The sequence below is a fragment of the Sciurus carolinensis genome, chromosome 2 (genome assembly GCF_902686445.1).
Source record: "Sciurus carolinensis chromosome 2, mSciCar1.2, whole genome shotgun sequence".
Lineage (NCBI taxonomy): Eukaryota > Metazoa > Chordata > Mammalia > Rodentia > Sciuridae > Sciurus > Sciurus carolinensis.
This window is the reverse complement of record NC_062214.1, coordinates 126,743,508-126,763,258: the sequence shown is the minus strand read 5'-3', so window position 1 is coordinate 126,763,258 and position 19,751 is coordinate 126,743,508. Positions and strand designations below refer to the sequence as shown.

Here is a 19,751-nt window from a genome sequence, read left to right as displayed (position 1 = left end):
AAAAGACTTTTGACTTCAATTTAAACCAGGAGAGGGAGATAGTAGGTACTCCTTTCACCCTCCCCATCAACACCCAGTTCCAGACTCCAAGTCCTCAGTCTTCAAGTACTGAGTTCAATGCCCGCCTTCGCTTGGCTACTGCACTCTGCTGCTGTTCCCAAGCCTCTCGCCGCTTCAGGAAGGTAGTCAAGGCCACATTTCGAGCCACATGGTGGCCAAAAGGATCTCTTATCAGTTCCTGGTTCTGCTCACCTGCAAAAGGAACCACTCATGTTTAGTACCATTCATGCAAAAGACAGGTTCTTCTTGGGGTACAGTTCCCTCCATATTTTCCCCAACAATGGGCGTGCCCCTGGGACAGAGTGAATGCCTCTCCAAAGAACCGAAGCAAGAAGGAAGGGTGGGAGCAGAGGACTGCACAATCTGTCAACAGAGGGCAAGGTGAGAGTAGACTGCTAAGAATCTGTGACCAAGAGAACTGAAATCTCTACTGAATTTAAGTCCACTCTCCAGTCACCCAGCATTCTGCCATAAGAGAAGGGAAGTTTAGAAACATTGCAGACAAGCACTGGTAACTCACCCAGCTCAGAAGCAATTTCCTTTCGGATCCCCAAAGCTGCTCCATTCCAGATGGCATCTAGCACACGGCTGCCATGACGACTACAGGCCAGAGACACGTATTGTCCCTACAATGAGACAAGCACAAGTTCTACTAGAGAAGTGCACAAAATGTCCTGTGTCGGTGGTGGGTGGATATAAAGCTTCAGAACAGTTGAGGCTGAGTCAAAACAGTCTAGGACTAGTCTCCTGTCTTTGACTCTGAAGGTAGAGTCCTGAAGAAAGCTCATTTCCTCTAAATGGATAATGAAGGGCAATCAAGCAAAAGCCAGAAGTCTCACCTTGAGGGCCTGCAGCACACGGCGGCGCTGTTTGCGTGTCACAGAAGGGCTGGTCAGAATGGCATCAAGTACGTGAGAGCCAGCAGGGCTTTGGGCCAGAGCCAGAAGTTGAGGTCCTGTCAGGGAACCCAAACTTCGTAGTATAAGACCAGGAGTAGAGAAGTGCAACAGATGCTGAAGCAGTAGAGACCCAAGTACTGTCACTTCTCCCAGGGTCCTAGCTGTGGCCATTTCTACCTGGGAGCACAGAGATAGGAAATTAGGAGGCAGCCACAAAACCAAGTGGATGAGTTCATCCCCAGGTGCTGCCACCTTCACTTGGATGAGATCAGAAGGCTTACTATCCTCACCCAAGGGGCTTCCCAAGCCCTGGGGGACTGGTGCACACTTAGTCAGGGACAAGGCCTCTCCCCTACCTCACCTGGTGCTCTGCAGGCATTGCCCCCTCCTCCTCCATGAGTTCATAGTACACCTCATAAGCCATCAAAGTGGCAAAGAGAGGCACACAGGCCACTTGCCGGGAGGAGGGTTCTGCACAGTGGAATGCCTAGAGGAGAAGACAAAATATGATGACTCTGAGAACTACTCCATCCTTAACCTTGACGTTCTAGACAGAAAAGACATTCAGAAAAGTTGAGAAGGCCTAAGTGAGCTCCATGAGGGCAGGATCCTATCTGCCTTGAAGTATGCCCAGCTTCCACACATGTAACAGGGGTTGAATAAACACTTGTCCCTTAAATAAGCTTCTCTTTCAGTCCTGGGAGAGAATTTTCACTCCAGGGCTTGGCATGAGACCTCTTGGTCCAAAGGTCTAATGCTGAAGTCCTGACCGGTAGAATTTAGACCAATGACAATAATGGTTTGCAAGTAACACTCACTCACCTCCAACAACAGTTGCAAGACCTGGGCTTGATAAGCTCCAACTCGGCGGCAGGCCCCAACCAGGGCAATGACAACCCCTGTGTGGCCCTGGGCCAATACAGCTTCCAGGGCAGGACTCAGCTCCTCAAACACAGGGGATAGCTGAGGGAAAACATGGGAGATGAATTCCTTGGCATTCTGCTAATGGTGGGCTACATTATTCAGAGAAATTTTCCTGCTGAAAACAACTAAAAAACTAAATAAAACATAAAAAGCACTGCCAATGTCAGGACTTTGGTTTGGTTGAGTAAAGACAGAACAAGTGGACAGTCTTAGAGGTACCACCTCACATAGGGAAGGGACCTTATTTATTTATTTATTTATTTATTTATTTATTTATTTATTTATTTTTCGGGGTGCTGGGGATCGAACCCAGGGCCTTGTGCTTATAAAGCAAGCACTCTACTGACTGAGCTATCTCCCCAGTCCCGGGAAGGGGCTTTAAATGACCCCTATGTGTAAGGAAGAACTAGGGCTAAGGGAAAACTAGAATTAAACTTGCCCTTTAATACCACCTCCTAAACCATGAGACCACAGAGAAGCCCAGCCTGGTGCTAAGCATCAAAAGAACAGAAGAATTGTGGTTGTGGCTCAGAGGTAGAGCATTTGCCTAGCACACGTGAGGCACTGGGTTCAATCTCCAGCACCACATAAAAATAAAATAAAGATGTTGTGTCCATCTACAACTAAAAAAATATTTTAAAAGAAAAGAGAAGTTAAGGCAAAGACCCCAGTGCTTATGGGATTTGTAGCCACATACTCAAGAGTATGAAAGGGCCATGGAACTTCAAGCTGCAAACTTAAATTAAGTCAGTTTCCTGCTGGTACTTACACCTGAAAAGCTAAAACAAATCTTCTCTGAGAGGAGGGTACCTCCATCCAGGAAAACCCTGAGGAATAACTTTACAAGGACAATGGGCAACACGTTGTCAGACAGATACAGAGGCAGGCGTATAATAAAATAAGGCCCAATGAACAAGAATAGCAGAAAAATACCCAGCCCAGACTTCCAACTCACCAGCTCAGGGGTGCTGATTGCATCCAGTAAGCGCTGCAAAGGGAAGTTAGCAATGGGATGTGCAGCTAAGGTCTGCAGATGTCCCTGGAAGTGATCCTCAAAGAGGCTCTGGAGCCTCGGGGGCTCCAATACCAGTAGCACCTGTTCCAGGAGTCTGGAGCTCGTCTGATCCCGAAGAAACAGCAGTAGGGGACTAGGGATAAGGAGAAGGGAATCAGGCAATCTTAACTCCACTTCATCCAAAATGCAGTTGGAGCACATCACCTCATTCATTTCACATGGTCCCATGAACTTTGATCATACCTGCCAGCTCCTGAGGAACTGCGAGTACTCAGGTAGCCAATCACAGCATTGCAAAGATAGGCACAAAACTGGGGCAGTTTGCGGTGTAAGATCTGTAAGGCCACTTGAAGGCAGAAGCTGGAGATCTTGTCAGTGATAAACACTGTGGTGAGAGGTCAGAAATGATTAAACAGCTTTTCCAAAACCCAGACCACTTGTACAACCTCAAACCTTAAGCAACAAGATAAGGGGACTATGGACACAAAGTATCTGTACAGAATGCTTTGTAACATCAAACTAGATTTAAGCTTTAAAAGAGGTGGAACAAAATTTTTTAAAAAAAGCAAAAAACAAAGGAAGGAAGGAAGAAATGAGGGAGGAGAAAGGGAAAGAAAAGGAAAAAGGAAGAATGACCTGACCTAAGGGCTTGCTTGCCTGTAATCACCCCCATAAAATTAGATCTTAGACTCTCTTCCTACTTTGCTCCTTACCAGCAATGTCCTTCAGAAAGCAGGAGCTCAGGTTCTGAAGGCAATTCAAGAAGACTTCAGGGACCTCAAAATCAGTTGGCTTACATTCCCGAGTTGTGACCCTTTGGTTTTCTGAATGAAAATCAAGAACATGTGTAGTGGTGACATTATAAACTGCCATCCAGGAGGGAGAAAAAAATCCACAAATGAACAAGAATTCAGTTTGGAAATGCAGAACAGATGTCATACAACTAAATGTCTCTTCTGGATAACGGAACTGAGATGACATTTGTTTTAATTTTTCTAAGAAACTTCAACCAGCTCCCCTATCCATAAGAGACAGTTCAAACTCCTCAGTCAGGTATTCCAAAACCAGGCCTTATTTAAACTCTTTAATAACCTTATTTCCCAGACTTTTTCAAAATGTAAGTCACAGCCTGTAATTGTACCATGAAATCAAATTGTCTCAACTAATATTTTTTAATGAAATAAGAGCAGAATAAAATTAAAAAGGAAAGAAAATATCAGAGTGGGTTGCATATAGCAAGGGTATTATTTCCTGAACTTTTGCTTGATTCCAATATGTGTACACACACATATAAGCTGAAGTCATCCTTACAAAAATACTTTTGTGGGTTATGGTAAAAAGAAAACAAAGTTTGAAATCCTTTGCTCTATATAAATCACATCCCATGGCAATAGCTGTTCCCTTAATCATATTGGCACATTATTTTCGCTAGGCCTATATTTCCACATTTTTTAATTGGTACATTATAGTTAAATGTTATTGTTACATACTCATACCTGCACACAATATAACAATATAATTTGACCAATCAGTCCCCAGCACTTCCCCCGCCCCAACCCTTGGTTTCTTTTCTCTACTGATTTCCCTTTGACTTTCATGAGATCTGCCCCCACCTTTCTTTTCCCTTTTCCTCTCCAGCTTCCACATATGGGAGAAAACATATGACCCTGGACTTTCTGAGTTTGACTTATTTCACTTAACATTATGGTCTCTAGTTCTATCCACTTTGCTGCAAATGATATAATTTCATTTTTCTTTATGGCTGAATAAAACTTCATTGAATATATATATTCCTTCATCTACTCATGGACATCTAGGCTGGTTCCACAGTCTGACTATTAATATACACACTAATCTCTGGCCTTCTAAGCTGTGCCCCAACTGCTCTGCTAAGTCTTCAAGATCAAGTCTCCTCCAAGAAGACTTACTCTTTTGCTTACTCTCTTCTTCTGAACTTCCTAAACTCTCCTTCCCACCAGGTCCTCTTCCCTTTCTTCTAATACTTACCAGATGATTTGGAGCCACCAGGTCTGGCCCTCTCAGACTCCAGAAGAGTCCCTCCTAACACTTGCAGCAGAGTTCTGACCAAGAAGCTGCCATGTGTGTCTCCGCAGTAGAAAAGAAAATCATCACACACCTCAGAGGCTAGTCCTAGGACCAACTCTTCCAGGGTCTCCAAGGAACCATCCTTCCCATTTTCCTCTTCCTCCTCCTCCTTCTCCTCCTCTGCAGGACTCCCCAGCAATCGAGGCAGTTGCAGCAAAGTACTTTGCAATACATGGACCCCGCACCGATGACAAGCCACAAAGCGCAAGTTGGAGCGCAGGGCAGCCCATACTCGACACAACGGTTTCAAAGGACTGAACCCCAAGAGTTCCTGCAGCATTTCACTGCCAGTCCTGTTCGTAGCCAAGGCCAGTGCCTGAGTCTCCACCTCTTTAAAAACATTGTGCACCATCAGCTCTAAAAAAAAAAATGAGGACAGGAATACTTAAAGACAATGAGAAAAGCATAAAGTCCATCACTTAACCAAGAAGGGGAGAATGGGGATAGAAGAGGTCATGAAAGAGAAAACTAAGTGCCCACGCCTTGAGGACCCCAGGAAGTTTCCATGCTTGTCCTGGATCTTGAGCTCTTGGTTTAGTTGCTCCTTACCTCGTTCTTCCCCGGCTTCAGGGGCCTCTTTCAGCGCTGACAGAGCCCGTCGGAAGTACCCCAGAGCTTCGGGGCTCAGGTGTGGGTGACCATCTGGAGTCCGCTCAGATCCCCTATCTGCAGGCGGCCGGGGATGCTGCTCGCGGCCTCGTAGGAACCGCCCCGACCCTTTTGCCCCGCGCCCCCTTTTGCCACTAGCTGGGAACTGGCGCCCCGCCTTGTGGGGGGATCGCGGACCCAGCCCCATGTGTGCTTCGGGGCCTCCTGGTCTGGGAAGTCTTTCTTAACTGTAGAAGGAATCTCAGGCAGCCAGGTGCAGGCCTCGTCCTGACGGAGCTGAGGAGCGCCGGCGCGCTCCTGGCGCAGCGTGCTGCGTCATAGTTCCGCGACGGCCCTCGTTGGGCGCGGTGGGTGTGCCCCAAGTCGCGGGCCCTCCACAGGCTGATCCTAACTCCAGCGCAGGACCCCGCCCCCTCGTTCCTACCCCAGAATCGGCCCGAAAGCAAAGGAGCGACCCTTGAACCGCTGCTCCAGGGCTGCCCAACTCCAATCAGCACCAGGACTTGACCCTGCTCCCTCACTCTGACCCCGAAGAAGTAACCTTGTCCCGCCCTGTGTTCAGAATCAACGTTCTAGAACTATATATGTTAAAGGTCTGGAGAACTGGACTGAGCGAGGATCCCAGAGGCAACACCGGCTGCAGGTAAAGCTCACAAGGTCTTCCCACGTAGGTCTCAGGATCTCCGGGCCTCTCCGTTCACTGCTGGCTGCACCGTCCACGCCGTTGACCATCGCTCCAGGTTGCCCAGGACTCTGCGTGGACATTCCCCCAGGGAACGCCTCTGGAAATTCCCCACCCCTGGAGGGACCTATCCGGCCCCTTCTTTCTCAAGAAATTCCTGAGTCCCTCAAAAGGGACAGTGAGCCTGACCTGGGGCCCGCACCTACTTGTCCTCTGCTGAAGCTTTTCTCGGCGTCAGAGGATTCCAACTTTGGCTCTTCATCCCATTCCTAGCAGTATCCCCGCTCCACACGATCTTCAGCCTTCCCTCAAGGCAACTCTTTGTTTCCACAGATATCCCCCTTTGCCTGTGAGTTATGGTAACTCCCATGAAGGGCCAAGTGTGTGTGGTGACTGGTGCCTCCAGGGGTATAGGCCGTGGCATTGCCTTGCAGCTCTGCCAAGCAGGTGCCACGGTTTACATTACTGGCCGGCATATGGACACCCTTCGGGCCACTGCTCAGGAGGTGAGTGATCACTTGAGGGAGTCCTTCCAGTTAACCACACTTACTGATCCCTTACCTGATCTTAGAAGACTCTGGTAAAGGGCTGAAGGTGTAGCTTGGTGGTATGACACTGTAACATTCCTCAGAAAACGTGAATATTTACTCAGAGTAGAATAGATAAACCACATAAGTAACTCCAGGTAAGACTGAATTTTGCCACCAAATAAGTTTTATGGAAAAACTTTCTGTTTGAGAGTTGCAGGGGTTTGGGAATTGGAACTAAAGGATTTTGGACCCATGCCTTCCTCTAAGGCAAGTTGTTACTGAACTGTATATTTTCACTTAAATTTGCTGGATTTCAGTAAATATTTGAATATCTGTCATTTACTAGACACTGAGAAAACCACAGGAGTTACCAAGATTAATTAAATGTAATTTGAGTCCAATAGGAAGTCAGATACAGAAATCAAGCATTTCAATGTAAAGTGATTATGGTACATGCTAAGACGGAGAGATGCACAGAATGTTTAAGGGCATGAAGGGATCCTAGGGAGTGGTTAGGAAAAGCATTCTGAGTTGGGTGTGGTGGCACAGGTCTGTAATTCCTGTTACTCCCGAAGTAGGAGGATCCCAAATTCTAGGCTAACCTGGGCAGTTTAGCAAGACTCTGTCTCAAAAAAAATTTTAAGGGATTGGGAATTTGGTTTAGTAGTAAAGCACTTGCCTACTTTGTGCAAGACCCCAGGTTCAATCCCTAGCACCACACACAAACAATTTCTGGAGGAGGGGATCTTTGAACTGGACCTTGAAAAGTAAGAATTAGATAAGGAAGGTTATAAAAAGCATTACAAGAGAAGGAACTGTGTGTGAGCAGAGGGGAAATGGTGAAAGAATATGAACGTTGTAAGGTAAAGCAAGTCAAGAGTAGCATGTGAGAAGCTGGGAAAACACTGGATCTTAGAAGACCCTGGTAAAGGGTTGCAGATATCCAGTGGTAGAGCAGTTGCCTAGCAGGTGCAAGACCCTGGGTTTGATCCCCAGCACTGGGCAAAAGAAAACTGGTGAAGAACTTAGGCTTTATTCTCTAAGAGATGATCCAGTTAGAATATTTCAAACATATCTGTGTTTTAGATAGTTCATACTGGCTTGATTGTGATACATTACTTTTTTTTAAGAACTAGAGATTGAATACAGGGGCTTATACCACTGAGCTACATTCACAGACTTTTATTTATTTATTTTATTTTATTTATTTTGAGACATTCTCACTAAGTTGTTGAGGCTGGCCTTGAACCTGTGATACTCCTGCCTCAGCCTCCTGAGTCACTGGGATTACAGGCATGCATCACCACACCCTACTAAAAAATTAAGGCAAAAAGGTCAAGTGAGCAGTTAGAAGGCACTAAGGTAGGGCTAGGGATATAGCTCAGTTGGTAGAATGCTTGCCTTGCAAGCACAAGACCCTGGGTTCAATCCCCAGCACCGCAAAAAAAAAAAAAAAAAAAGTTAAGGCACTAAGGTAGTTCGGGTCAGGGGTAATAGTGTGGGGCCTGGAACTTGGGTCTGGAGAACAGAGGGTTGTTCTTGAATAAGGTATTCTTCTTCCTCTGAAGTTGGAGAAAGGGGACCCATTGTAGAGAGTGAAGCAGAACTGAAGTGGAAATAGTTAATTCCCAATAGCTTTAGTTTTTAGGTTGACCAAGCAGGAGCACCGGTGGAGAGAGGGAAAGAGGGCTGAGATTGAAGGGTGGGAGCTAAGGACATGAGAGTTGGAAATGACTAAGGACAAGGAAAGGATAGGTACTTGTTTTTAGAAGTGGGCTCCATGCCTTGTCTTTGCCTTGGTTCGCAAAATATAACACCTTGTGCATGATAGTAGTAAATTTTAAATCTGAGATCCCAATCTACCCTTACTGAAAGCTCTCCAGAAAGACACTAGAGGGCAATATAGCCTGCCTGAACTGATTTTTGCACTTCCTACACCCACTTCATTCTGGGAAATTGTTTTATATCTTGCACTACTGTGCAACTATGAGCTCATATCCCCTGTTCCTCTCTAGGCACAATCTCTTGGAGGCCGGTGTGTGCCTGTGGTGTGTGATTCAAGTCAAGAGAGTGAAGTGCAAAGCCTGTTTGAGCAAGTAGACCGGGAGCAGCATGGACGCCTGGATGTGCTGGTCAACAATGCCTATGCTGGAGTTCAGGTGCGCTTTGAATTTGATCCAGCTCCACACTCCTGGTCTCCCCCTGTGACCCCTGAGTCCTCATCCCCACTGTTCCTTCCATTACCCAGCCTTTTATACCTTCCTGCCTTCAGATCATCCAACCAATCACCTTCCCTATGCCTTCTAGACAATCCTGAATACCAACAAAGCATTCTGGGAAGCCCCAGCCTCCATTTGGGATGATATGAACAATGTCGGTCTCAGGTGTGTACTTCCCATGCCCCATTGCAGTGACTGGGCTCCCCTCACTCACTTAGCCTAGGGGCCCAGATCTTTCCCTATATGCCCTTTCCTTTTTCCTCTGGTCTCCCCCAGTCTCTTTTTTCTCCCTGTGTTCCTGTTGCCCTTCTTATGTCTGGAAAAGTTCCATACAGGTGAGTGTGTACCTGAGAATGTCAACTTTTGCTTTTTTCTATCCATCATTTTCATCTGAATAAGCCCTTGTCCCCACCTCTGCCTCACTCTCTGCCCATCCAAATGTAAGACCCAGAGGGAGCCTCTTCCTGTCATTAATGCACACAACCTGTAGTCTATATTTTCAAAAATAGTTAGATTAATTAATCAAGAGAATATTAGTAAGAAAGAGGGGACACCAGCCATCCTTAGCTTCCACATCTTCACTCCAAACTCACAGACAAGTGCATTACCAAATCAGAGTTGGAATGGCAAGGGTGTCATGGGGTCACACACACATCTGGCACGGAAGTGAGATGAAGTACAGCATTTAGAATTAGTCCAGCACAATAAGCAGTTATATTTCCTCTGTTGGTTACTGTTGAAACAGTGTTACCCTCTCAGATAATTAAACTATACTTGATAGAGTAACACTTGATACCAGTGAGAGTAACCAAGAGAATATCTGGAAATCTGTGACTAAAGCATTTAAGAACACACTCTGCTTCAATTTTGGTACTCTGGTGGCAATCCCAGGGAAGCAAAATTAGAATACAATTGTGAGTTCCACAATGGAAGAAAAATTGTAAGAACAGGGCAAGTGGTCAGGACAGAAGCAAGAAAGCGAAATCCAAAGAACTTAAAATTAGCCAATGATCCTCCTGCCTCAGCCTTCTGAGTTACTGAAATTATAGGTGTGCACCACTACACCAGGCTGGAAACCAGTAGTCATTTCCCTAACCACCATCCCTTCCTCCTTTGCCTGAAACAACTACTATTAATAACCTAGTATATTCAGATTTTTCACACAAGTGTCTCTCTCTCCTTCTCTCCCTCTTTCCCCCTCCCTCCCACCCTTTCCCCTCTTGCTCCCTCCCTACCTCTTCCTCTCCCTCTCCCTCTCCCCCTCCCCTCTCTCTCTTTCTCTCTCCCACTTCTCCCCCGACCCCCACAGTACCAGGAATTGAACACAGGCTTCACACATGTTAGCAAAGCACTCTCCCACTGAGCTTTCTATTTTTTTTTTTTTTTTTTCTGAAGCTAGTCTCAAATTTTTCAATATTCTGCTGGAAAGAGGTACAATAATTTATCTAACCCATTATTTGTTTCAGCAGTAGAATTGGTTTTAAAATATATTTTTTAGTTGTTGATGGATCTTTATTTTATTCATTTATTTATATGTGGTGCTGAGAATCAGACCTATTGCCTCACACATGCTAGACAAGCACTCCACCCCTGAGATACAATCCCAGCCCAGAATTCTTTGTTTTTAATTTTTTTTTTAGTTGTAGATGGACACAATATCTTTATTTTGTTTATTTATTTTTACATGGTACTGGAGATCGAACCCAGTGCCTCACAACATGAGAGTCAAGCGCTGTACCACTGAGCCACAACCCCAGCTCCAAAACAGAATTTTTGAATCAAAGAAATTGTGTTAGCTTTCTGTCACTGTGACAGAAAATAACTTAGAGGAAGATTTATTTTGGTTCACAGTTTCAGAGGTTTCAGTTCATAGTCAGCTGGCTCCATTATTTCTGAGCCAGTGCTAAGACAGCATATCACAAAAGGGTGAGATGGAGTAAAGCTACTCACTTCATGGCACCCAGGAAGCTGAGAGAGAAAGGAAGCCTGGGGAAAAAGACACCTTCAAGGATATGCCCCCAATGACCCACTTCTTCCAACTAGGCTCCACCTCCCAAAGTTGCCTCCACCTCCCAATAGTGCCACCTGCTGGGAACTAAGCCTTCAACACATGAGCCTTTGGGAGACATGGCAAATCCAAACCATAATAAATATGTACTTTTTTTTTTTTTTGTTACCTGGTATTGAACTTGGGCACTCAACCACTGAGCCCTATGTTGTATTTTATTTAGAGGCAGGGTCTCTCTGAGTTGGCTTAGAGCCTTGCTTTTACTGAGGCTAACTTTGAACTTGAGATCCTCCTGCCTCAGCCTCCCAAGCTGCTGAAATTACAGGCTTGAGCCATGGCACCTGGCATTCCCACCAATTTTTAATCTCAAAACACTGAAGTAGAATAATTTGTTCTGACATGTCCTCAGCCATACTAGACAATATCAGGCTACTCAAGCCAGCTTTGCTACTCTGATAAGCCAAAGTTATATAAGAGATTTGCTTTGGTTTCATTTTTGCACAGTACTCAAATTGAGGGCCTTGTACATGTTAGGGAAACACACTACCACTATACTACATTTCCAGCCCTTTTTTATTTTGAGACAAGGTCTCCCTAAATTGCCTAGGCTAGCCTCAAACTTGTGATCTTCCTGCTTTACCATTCCAAATAGGTGGAATTACAGTGACAATGTGTCTGGTCATAAAGGTGATTTTAATTGATTCTACTTTATCTGGTTTTTTTTTTTTTTTTTTTTTTTTTGTGGTGCTGGGAATCGAACCCACGGCCTTGTGATTGCAAGGCAAGCACTTTACTGACTGAGCTATCTCCCCAGTTCCCATTATCTGTTTTTGAGGTTGACCTTTTGTCCCATTGTTTATTGGCTCTTTATACTTTTGTGAATTGTCATTTGTGTTATTAAGTTATACTTTTCACAATGATTTACAAGGGATCTGTAACAGATGCCTTTGGCATATAATGTACTAATATATTCTCCAATTTATCAATCATTTTTTGCATGCATATCCTTCTCTAGTCTCTACATATACAGAAATGTGTGCATATGTGTGTACATGTGTTTGTGTATGTGTGTCTCCCCTGTTAAGAAGTTAAATCTTTGTGTTGTTTGAGGTTTTTTCTTTGTTTGTTTGTTTTGTGCCAGGAGTTTAACCCAGGGATGCTCTACCACTGAACTACACCCTCAGGCTTTTTTTGTTTTATTTTTTTTTATTTTGAAACAGGGTCTCACTGAGTTGCTGAGGTTGGCCTCAAACTTATGATCCTCCTGCCTCAGCCTCCTGAGTAGCTAGGGTTACAGGCCTGCACCACTGTGCCCAGTCAAATGTATAAATCTTGTTTTATAATTTCTTTCTTGGTGTGATGCTAAGAAAAGCCTTCCCCACCTCAAGTTTATAATTTCAATCATGTTTTCTTTCAATACTTTCATGCTTTCATTTTTTTATTTTTTAATATTTGATCCTTTTGGAATTCATTTTGAAAAAATGAAAGTGGTAGAGGATCAGTCTGTTCCAACCCAAATGGTCACTTGTCCATCTTTTCTCCATTAATTTGAAATGTTCCCATAATACTGTGTAGTATTCTTACTTACACCTGAATCTATTGACTTTTTATTTCATTGACTTACTTGTCTACCTTATACCAATACTGCATCCTTTTAATTATTATATCATTGTACATTATAATATGGTGATGGCGCAGGTACCAATTCCCCTTCACCTACAAGATAATATCATTGTTTTTCAGAATTTTCCTGTCTGTCCTTGCACATTTATTCTTCCTGTTGATCTTTACCTTATTTTGTCAGTTCTTCCAAAAAAAGTCTTACTGAGATAAAACTCAAATTGACTAAATCTGTGAATTAATTTACATAGAACAGATGCTTTACATGTCAATTCTTCACTGTTTTGTCTGTACTTGTTCTTTTATAGTATGAGTTTTTTCATGTAGTCCCTATATATATCTTAAGTTTCTTTCACATGAAATATTTTATGTTTATAATTGTCATTGTAACATGGCTCTCTCTCTCTCTTTTTTTTTCTTCTAAAGATTGCCATTTCTCATCAGTCAGTGGTTAATTTTACCAATTTTCCTCCCAGAATGTAGCCTCCAGCCCTATGCAGCCTCCCTGGCTGACTGCAGCCACCAGAGGGCGCAGGAGGTAGCCAAGGGCTGCAGTATCAAGGCCAGCATCAACACCATTCATTCCTTCCCCTTTCCTGCTCCACCTTCTAGAGGCCACTACTTGTGCTCAGTATATGGGGCAAGGCTGATGGTACCAGCTGGCCGGGGGCTCATCGTGGTTATCTCCTCCCCTGGAGGTCTTCAGTATATGTTCAATGTCCCCTACGGTGTGGGCAAAGCTGCGGTAAGGAAACAGTGGCACAGGGATTGGGGAGATGTAAGACAGTTATGGTATTTACAGCTTGGGAGGTACAATACCAAGAGATCAGAATGATAATTCTGGCTGTCCTTCATCTCTCCCTTTGCTCCATGGATGATTCCTTTTGACTCCCCTTGGTCTGCCAGAGTAGGCATTGCATGGGGGAAAGTAGGCTTATGGTAAGGGCAAGGACCTGGGGCATCCCCGTTAGAAGCAGGAAGGGCAGGGGAGGAAGGTGACATGATCAGGTACTTTGACTGTCATTCTGCCTTCTCTCCCTCCAAAGTGTGACAGACTGGCTGCTGACTGTGCCCAGGAGCTGCGGCGCCATGGGGTCAGTTATGTATCTCTATGGCCAGGGTTGGTACAGACGGAAGTGCTAAAGGATTATATGGCAAAGGAAGCACGCCCTGAAGATTCCCTCTTTAAGCAGGTTAGTAAGGGGAGGGGAAAGGAAGTGGAGAATGTAAGGGAGTCATCCTTTCCATCCTCAATGATAAGACAATAACAAGAGTAAATATTCACACTAACTAGGTGTTTACTGGGGCAGACATAGGGCTGAGCATTGTACACACATTATTTCTTTTAATCTTATAAAGAAAATACAATCTCAATTTTACATATGGAAAAACTGAAACCCAGAGGAGTTAAGAAACTTGTTCCATGACTGGATATATATAGCTCAGTGGACAGAGCATGTGCTTATCATGTGCAAGCCCTGGGTTCAGTATGCAGCACGAAAAAAGAAAAGGAAGAAAGGGAAGGAAAAAAAGCTTTTTCCGGGTCATACATGTCATAAGTGAGACTGTCTAGCTCCAAAGCCTATGTACTTGACCCCTACATTAAACCAGCCTAGTAGGTCCAGACACCATTAGATCCTTCTATTCAGGAAAGGCAGCATGTTGTGGTACTGGATGCAGGGCTTGCCAGAACATGGGGAGAAATGGTTCTGGTTCCTTCTAAGACACTGGGTCCTGTAGGTCCAGCACGAGATCTTTGACCCCTCTTTCTCCTAGAACAGAAGTTAAAAGGGGAAAGATTTGGCAAGCTCTCTATCCCTGAGCTATACCTCTAGCCCTCAAGGAGGAAATATTTGGGGAGTGCTCTTGGAAATTAACCCTTTATTTTCAACCCATTTTTCAGTTCAGACCAGTTTTCTCGTCAGCAGAAAGCACAGAAATGAGTGGCAAATGTGTGGTGGCTTTGGCAACAGGTAAAGACACTGGAAGTACCTGGTAACAACAAAGAGCGTGGAGGACCTGCAGGGCAGTGGCAGCCAGTATCCAGTTTTGGTTTGGGAGGCTATTGAGGAATATGCCCATCTTTTCTCTGTCTTTTGGAAGCTCAAGGGTCATAATTCCTGGTAAGAGCTTTGCAAGCCTCAGCAACTGGCTCCTGGAAGGTGTGGCCTTCCTAGGAACAGAGAGAAATAGTTCTCCAGGGCTCCTGAACCTGTCTCAGCAGTGCCTTGTCATAGTGGGCACCTTGTCACTGTACACCACCTCTGTGCCTGGTATCTCCAACTGTACATTTGCCCACAGACCCCAATATCCTGAGTCTGAGTGGGAAGGTGCTGCCATCCTGTGACCTTGCTCGACGCTATGGCCTTCAAGATGTGGATGGTAAGAGCCAGACACAACAGCCAGACTTGACTGCCATTCCTTTTGTTTCCCTGCTTATTCCTTTCTCTCAGTCTCTTTAGCCAGGGTTGGGGTGCCTGAGAAATAGGAAACAGGGTCAAATTCTTCTTTTTGTCCCCAGGTCGCCCCATCCAAGACTATTTTTCTTTGAGCTCTATTTTCTCACATGTCTCCAGACTGGGCTGGCTGGCCTCCTACTTGCCCAGCTTCCTCCGCATGCCCAAGTGGATTATCACCCTCTACACCAGCAAGTTCTAACTCTCCTGTCCTGACATCACAGCTCTGCTTCTCTTCCCTTTTGGGGTCAGGTGATTGGGCCCAATTCAGTGAATAATTGGGTTTTCTTGCCTACCATGCCCTTGTTATGAAGAGAAGGCCTCTCCTTGGCATCCATGGTCAATTCTGAGTGCCCTGATACATCCTACTCTGTGCCTTTGTTTTCTTTGTCCCTAAATTTTACTTTTTGTATCAATATTGGAAAATACTCTGGAAGCTAATAAAAGTCCCATTTCCCCACCCATGTGTCTGTCAGTGTGGATTATGCTCAGAAAGTGACAAAGACTTAGGAGAATGACTCAAAGATGCACAAATGTGTGAGTTCTCAAAGGGCTAGGATAAGGCCCCTTTCCTCCAGACCCATTTCTGCTCTTCCCTGCAAAGCCTATTTCCTGTGTCCCAGCTGGGAGGGAAACAGGGTCCCTCCTCAGAAGCACCTAGTCCCCCACCACTTTTATTACTTCATTCCATTCTCCACAGGGATGTCTGCTGCTTTCTAGCTGGGCCTAGATCTCTAGGTGAGGTCCCATTCAACCAGGCCAGATTTCTTGGTATCTGTGATTTCCTGTAATGAGGAAGAAGTTACTGCCCAAACCCATGTGAGAGAGAGGCACTGACATACTCTCATTGGAGTAGTATCACCTGAATTGCTTCCCACAGAACTGATTGAACAAACCCTTCAGGGTCATCTTGCTTGCTAAGTTAAACTGCCATCCAACACAAAAAGGCCACAGGAGGCCAAGGGCAGTTCCCCAAGAACCGCAGGTGATGGCACACTGATGGGGACACCAGGCACAAAAATGAAAAAAGGAAGTTTCAGGGGGATCTGGACAGGCGCTATCATTGTCAGCTATAGGAGGATTTAAGCAGAAGACTGGCATGATCAGACTTGTATTTGATGAAACTCACTGGGCTGAGGTGTGGGTAGATGGAACAGAGGGCAGAGAGGCAGGCCGAGAGGAGCAATAGCAGTAGGTTGGCCCAATATCCATATTGCCATGGATGTGATCAGTGAAGATGTGGTCTGAGGAGAGGTTGTAGGAGGCAACATCTGCAGACTGGGGTCTTGAGTCAGGGCAGGACTGCAGCAGTATTATTACTGGTATGGGAGACCATGAAACCAGCAGCAGGCACAGGAAGGAGAAGACAGCTTGCCTGAGGCTGGCCCTAGTGGGACACTGAGGGATTGGCTGAGATGCAGCCCAACCCACCCGAGCAAATTAAGGTGTTTCACAGGTCCCTGGAAGATGATTAACCACCCCCACAAAGTAAACAATGAGGAATGAAGAAGAGATTTTTGTTTTGTATTTTTAATTTACATTTTCCAGAGGTAACATATGAACATGGCCCAAGATCCAAAAGGTTTAGAAGGGTGTACAATGAAAAGTCTCCCATCCCCTGCCCACTAGTGCCCAGTCCCCAACCTAGAGGTGGACATTACTAGCACATTCTCAGCTAGCCAAAGAGAGAGCACATGCCTATACACACAAATTATGAACTTATTCAGAGAAGAGAGTTAACTGTATGCAAACTGACCTCTCTTTCTCTTGCTGAGGGGTTCTGTTTTGTAGTCTCTGAGGCCTGTTCTGACCCTGTGTCCCACCTTTCTAAGCTAGGCAGCTGCCCTAGGTCCAAAGACAGCATCCCTTCCAGTCCTATGCAGCTGTTCCTGTACCTGAAACTTCCTTGCTCCACCAGCAGGGAGGGTGAGCGAGAAAGTGTGTGTCTGTATATTTGCGTGTGTGATGACTGAAGGAGGAGAGAATGCAGGCTGTGGAGAGGTACTGTGAAAGCCTGCAAGAGGCCAGTCAGGGCTCAGCCCAGCCCTCGTCTCCCCCACTGAAGCAGACCAGGTCACTCCTGAAGTGAAATTCTTTTTCTAGAGTAACCACACATGTGTTAGGGGTGTCAAATGAGACAGACTGGAGCCTATGCCCAAGGATGTCCCGATGGATATGAGCTCTGACCAACTTCCCTACACTTACAGGAAGGTGATGGAGGCAGAGCTGAACTAAGGGATATAAGATTCTATTTTTGGGAACAAGTTGATGAGGAGGAGTTTCCATCAACTGTTTAAGACCCCTGTGGTCCATGATGGGAGGGAAGATCCCGGGCAAACAAGGAAAGTGGTAAAGTGAGTCATAGTGGAGAGGGGGTTCAGGCACAGGGAATGAGGGACATGCATAAGGGCCCCACCAGAGCCTGAGTCCAAAAGACAAATCAAGTCAAGATAGCTGAGTCTGGAGCTGCCCTTTTTCTTCTTCCTCATCCTCAATCTCCAGTGGTCTCCAAGTTATTTTTGAGTGACAGATGAGGCATCTGGTCCCTTCAGCTGTTTAACCTTCCATCCCTGAGAACCCCCTCCATGACTTGAGAACTCACTTTGCCATGGTGCCTCCATCACCTCTGGTCCCTGTCCTCATGCTAGGATGGTCCATCTCCTCCACAAAACTCCTCCCTGGGACTTTCTGCCTGTGCCCTCAGGTTTCCCATCCTTCTCCTGCACCTCCTGACCCTCAGTCCCCTCACCTGCTCTTCCTGTCACAGGAAAGCAGGGAGCTGAAACTCCAAACCTCCGTGTTCTGATGAAAGAAAATTTAAAGTCAGACACCAAAAGCCAGGCAAAAGAACTTTATTGTAAGTGAAAGTAAAGAGAAAGTGAAGTGAAACTAAAGAAAAAGCAAAGTGAGGTTTAGGCTGAGTATGAGAGAGAGAGAGAGAGACAGACAGAGAGAGAGCGCTACCTCTGAGCAAAGAACGACAGAGGAGACAATGCTGTCTCCAAATTTATTACTGTTTGAAGTTTATCAGGAGAACTGGGGACCACTTGCTGTACTCTTTGCTAATCAGGTGTTCAACTCCTCCTTCACATCAGGCAGTGGAGTTTTTTACCTTAATAGGTCCTCTCTGGAACTGTCATGGTGGCCATCCTATTTAGGGGGGGGACTTCATCTACAAGTCAATCCCATGCTAATGTGGGCACTGGGGTCAATAGCTGGTCAGAAGGTACCTTAGTGCACCTGCACTCCCAAAGGACACTTCCTTCCCAGACAAATGGAGATACCTATAGACATAATTCCTAGCTTCACATCAAAATCAATGGAAATTGTCAAGAGTTAGTCCCATTAATCCTTTTATTTTGATGTATTTTCCCATTAGATCCTTTGCTTCTGCTTATTTTCTACAAATTAACTACCACTCTTTACTTTCTCATCTACTTTGAAAGTAGTTCAAGAAGATTCTAATGTAATTTAAAGAAAACTTTTGACCTTGCCATGAATTTCACTGCTCATTGCTAGCTACTACCTAACATTCTCAACTGGCACCTCCACTGGAATCTTTTCTCTAAACTTCCATCTCTTAGTCAACTGGTATTTGTTGCTGCTCTCCAGTGCCCAACCCTGGGCACAGAAGAGTGGACATGTATAAGCAAGCCTGTAAAACAAATGTCAGTTCTCAAGAACTTTCAGTTACTATCAGGAGACGACAAACATAGCAAGATCCAGGTTAGGGACTCAGGAGTAGGAGGGATCACCACCCCCAGACTCCACCCTAGGCTGAACACAACCCTTTCCTATCAGGTTCACCTTCCGCACGGAGTTACGACATTCTTATCCCTGCCTTTCCCCCACCCCTGGCAGGGTGGGGTGGGGGAGTACTGGGGATTGAACCCAGAGGCACTTAACCACTGAGCCACATCTCCATCCCTTTTTAAAATATTTTATTTAGAGACAGAGTTTCTCCAAGTTGCTTAGGGTCTTCCTAAGTTGCTAAGGCTGACTTTGAATTCATGATCCTCCTGCCTCAGCCTCCCAAGTCACTGGAATTACAGGAGTGAGCCACTGAGCCTGGCTTTTATCCTTGCCTTTCTCTGTCAAACCAGGCAGCCAAGAGTGTCCTCAACCATCTCAGTCTGTCCTGATTCCCTGCCTGACGCCCCCTTAGCCAGCCCCCTACAAACACACCTGTGGGTGCTGTCACCCACAGGTCATCCCCAGAGTCATATTGAGCTGCAGAGGAGGCAAGATTCAACCCAGGATGGGGCAGGGGTTAAGGAGAGAGCCAGTCTAGATTTTCTGCCAGGTGGTATCAAAGATAAAAACAGTCGGATATTAGTTTTAAAGAGTGAAAACAGATATGATTCAGTGTCTGCTGACAGTAGGAGGAAGAGTTGAGCCCTATTCTGATTAGTGCAGAGGTGAATTGGGTGATTTAAAAGGATAGTTGGGGTGGGAAGTGAGCAGGGGCTCAGTAGAGTCATTCAGTGTGATTAGGCAAACGGTGTTTGTTAGTAGTTATCTAAATTAGGATTCTCTCCTCACAGAGGCTGGGAAACAGGACCTTTCCTTTTTGATAATAACATTTCAAAGGAAGGACTCCTTGAGAGATGCTTCTGCTTGCAA

General features: G+C 45.3%; 2 protein-coding genes across 2 annotated transcripts; one reads left to right on the top strand and one right to left on the bottom strand.

Annotated features, from left to right (window-relative positions):
* Positions 1-4: 4 nt before the first annotated feature.
* On the bottom strand, positions 5-6,245 carry Nop9 (NOP9 nucleolar protein). The gene is made up of 10 exons (XM_047540081.1): positions 5,554-6,245; positions 4,906-5,361; positions 3,612-3,722; positions 3,142-3,283; positions 2,839-3,031; positions 1,782-1,922; positions 1,321-1,446; positions 900-1,136; positions 581-686; positions 5-252 (listed from the first exon to the last, which is right to left on the bottom strand). Exons 1-10 carry the CDS (start codon positions 5,798-5,800, stop codon positions 95-97), a joined length of 1,917 nt encoding a protein of 638 aa, XP_047396037.1. The 5' UTR covers positions 5,801-6,245; the 3' UTR covers positions 5-94.
* Positions 5,936-15,592, top strand: Dhrs1 (dehydrogenase/reductase 1). Its single transcript, XM_047540082.1, has 9 exons — positions 5,936-6,256; positions 6,629-6,801; positions 8,841-8,984; positions 9,133-9,209; positions 13,285-13,417; positions 13,719-13,865; positions 14,576-14,645; positions 14,974-15,054; positions 15,194-15,592. The coding sequence occupies exons 2-9, from the start codon at positions 6,652-6,654 to the stop codon at positions 15,328-15,330; spliced, it is 939 nt and encodes a 312-aa protein (XP_047396038.1). The 5' UTR covers positions 5,936-6,256; positions 6,629-6,651; the 3' UTR covers positions 15,331-15,592.
* The last annotated feature ends 4,159 nt before the right edge of the window (positions 15,593-19,751 follow it).

Coding starts and splice junctions, on each gene's coding strand:
- Dhrs1 (XM_047540082.1), top strand. CDS start 6,652: ATGGTAACTCCCATGAAGGGCCAAGTGTGTGTGGTGACTGGTGCCTCC. Junction 9,210..13,284: donor ATGAACAATGTCGGTCTCAG/GTGTGTACTTCC, acceptor TCCACCTTCTAG/AGGCCACTACTTGTGCTCAG. Junction 15,055..15,193: donor TGGCCTTCAAGATGTGGATG/GTAAGAGCCAGA, acceptor TTTTGTCCCCAG/GTCGCCCCATCCAAGACTAT.
- Nop9 (XM_047540081.1), bottom strand. CDS start 5,800: ATGGGGCTGGGTCCGCGATCCCCCCACAAGGCGGGGCGCCAGTTCCCA. Junction 3,032..3,141: donor AGTTCCTCAGGAGCTGGCAG/GTATGATCAAAG, acceptor CCTTATCCCTAG/TCCCCTACTGCTGTTTCTTC. Junction 1,137..1,320: donor CAATGCCTGCAGAGCACCAG/GTGAGGTAGGGG, acceptor CTGTGCTCCCAG/GTAGAAATGGCCACAGCTAG.